We start from the raw sequence: 1,154 nt of genomic DNA, 5'->3' as shown, positions 1-1,154 counted from the left end.
CATTGGCATAGCTCGATATGCCTTGCCCTGGAAGAGAGTCAAGCTGGGGCAGGCTGAGGGGAACGGCTGGGGACAGAGATGTGGGAACAAGAGGACATGGGGCAGCGAGGTCTGTCACCTCTTAGCAACAAAGGGTGCTTTGCCAGGGTCCCCTGGTCCCCCAAGACCTGACTGACCCATGCTTACGTTCATCTCCTATGGCTTCCCCACATCTCCCGTGCTTTCAGCAGTGTCCCCAGCTCTATGGATGAGACCTTCCCCAGCCAGGACAGCAGCTTGGGCAGCTGGGGGCAGTCCAAGGTGGAGGAATGAAAATCCAGAGCAAGACCAAGGTGCTTCAGTCCCACCAAGCGTGTGGGCACTACATGGTGCTGAGGACCCTCCAACCGTGAGCGAAGCCAGTGGGGAGTCAGGGACCACCCTGCAGCCAGGGCTCCCCACCGTGCCAGCAGTAACAGCCTGATGGACAGAGCTGCCCAGCGTGGGCAGGCCAACAAAAGGAAGGGCCAGGTCATCCCACCCACCACATGAACACGAAGGGCAGCACCAAGCCCATGGCAGGGGGATACTGACCCTGGACATCACAGGACAAGGTCTGGCTGACCACACCAGTGTCGTTCTCCTTGTCTGAATCCCACTCGTAGACAAACAGAGAGGTGTGGGACGAGCCTGCATCAAACACCATCCCATACTGGAAGGAAAAACCAAGACATCACACTGGCGGGAGGAGCAGCAGCCTGCCCCTGCCCCCACCATGGCCCTGCCAGGGTGGTGGGGCCAGAGGATGCCCCAAAAAACATCTCTCTAAGGCACAGCTGTCTGCACCGTGGCAGAGCAGAGCGGTGACAGTGCGTGGCCTCAGCACGGGCATTTCTCACAGCAACTGAGGGACTTTTTCATTCCCTCTCCTGAGGCCTGTGCAGCAATGCCAGCTCACACAAACATTTTCTTGGCTGTTTCCTTATGCTTTTTTACATTCTTTCTTGGTTACATACCTTTTGCGTCTACACAATGGTCTCAAGTTGCACCAGGGGAGGTTTAGATTGGACGTGAGGAAAAATGTCTTTACCGAAAGAGTGGTTAAACATTGGAACAGGCTGCCCAGGGAAGGGGTTGAGTCACCATCCCTGGAGGTATTTAAAAGACGTGTAGAC

At 56.2% G+C, this 1,154-nt stretch overlaps 1 protein-coding gene across 1 annotated transcript in view; it reads right to left on the bottom strand.

Annotated features, from left to right (window-relative positions):
- LOC103921141 (ectonucleoside triphosphate diphosphohydrolase 8-like) overlaps positions 1-1,154 on the bottom strand; it is a 7,617-nt gene that overhangs the window by 5,586 nt on the left and 877 nt on the right. Inside the window, exons 2-3 of the mRNA XM_009329050.1 lie at positions 574-691; positions 8-27 (exon numbers count right to left, since the gene is read on the bottom strand). Of these exons, the coding sequence (XP_009327325.1) occupies positions 8-27; positions 574-691 (138 nt within the window). The remainder of the gene's footprint in view (positions 1-7; positions 28-573; positions 692-1,154) is intronic.

Source organism: Pygoscelis adeliae, unplaced genomic scaffold (assembly GCF_000699105.1).
Source record: "Pygoscelis adeliae isolate BGI_AS28 unplaced genomic scaffold, ASM69910v1 Scaffold397, whole genome shotgun sequence".
NCBI lineage: Eukaryota > Metazoa > Chordata > Aves > Sphenisciformes > Spheniscidae > Pygoscelis > Pygoscelis adeliae.
Note: the sequence above shows the minus strand (reverse complement) of the source record. Positions and strands in the feature narration are given on the sequence as shown.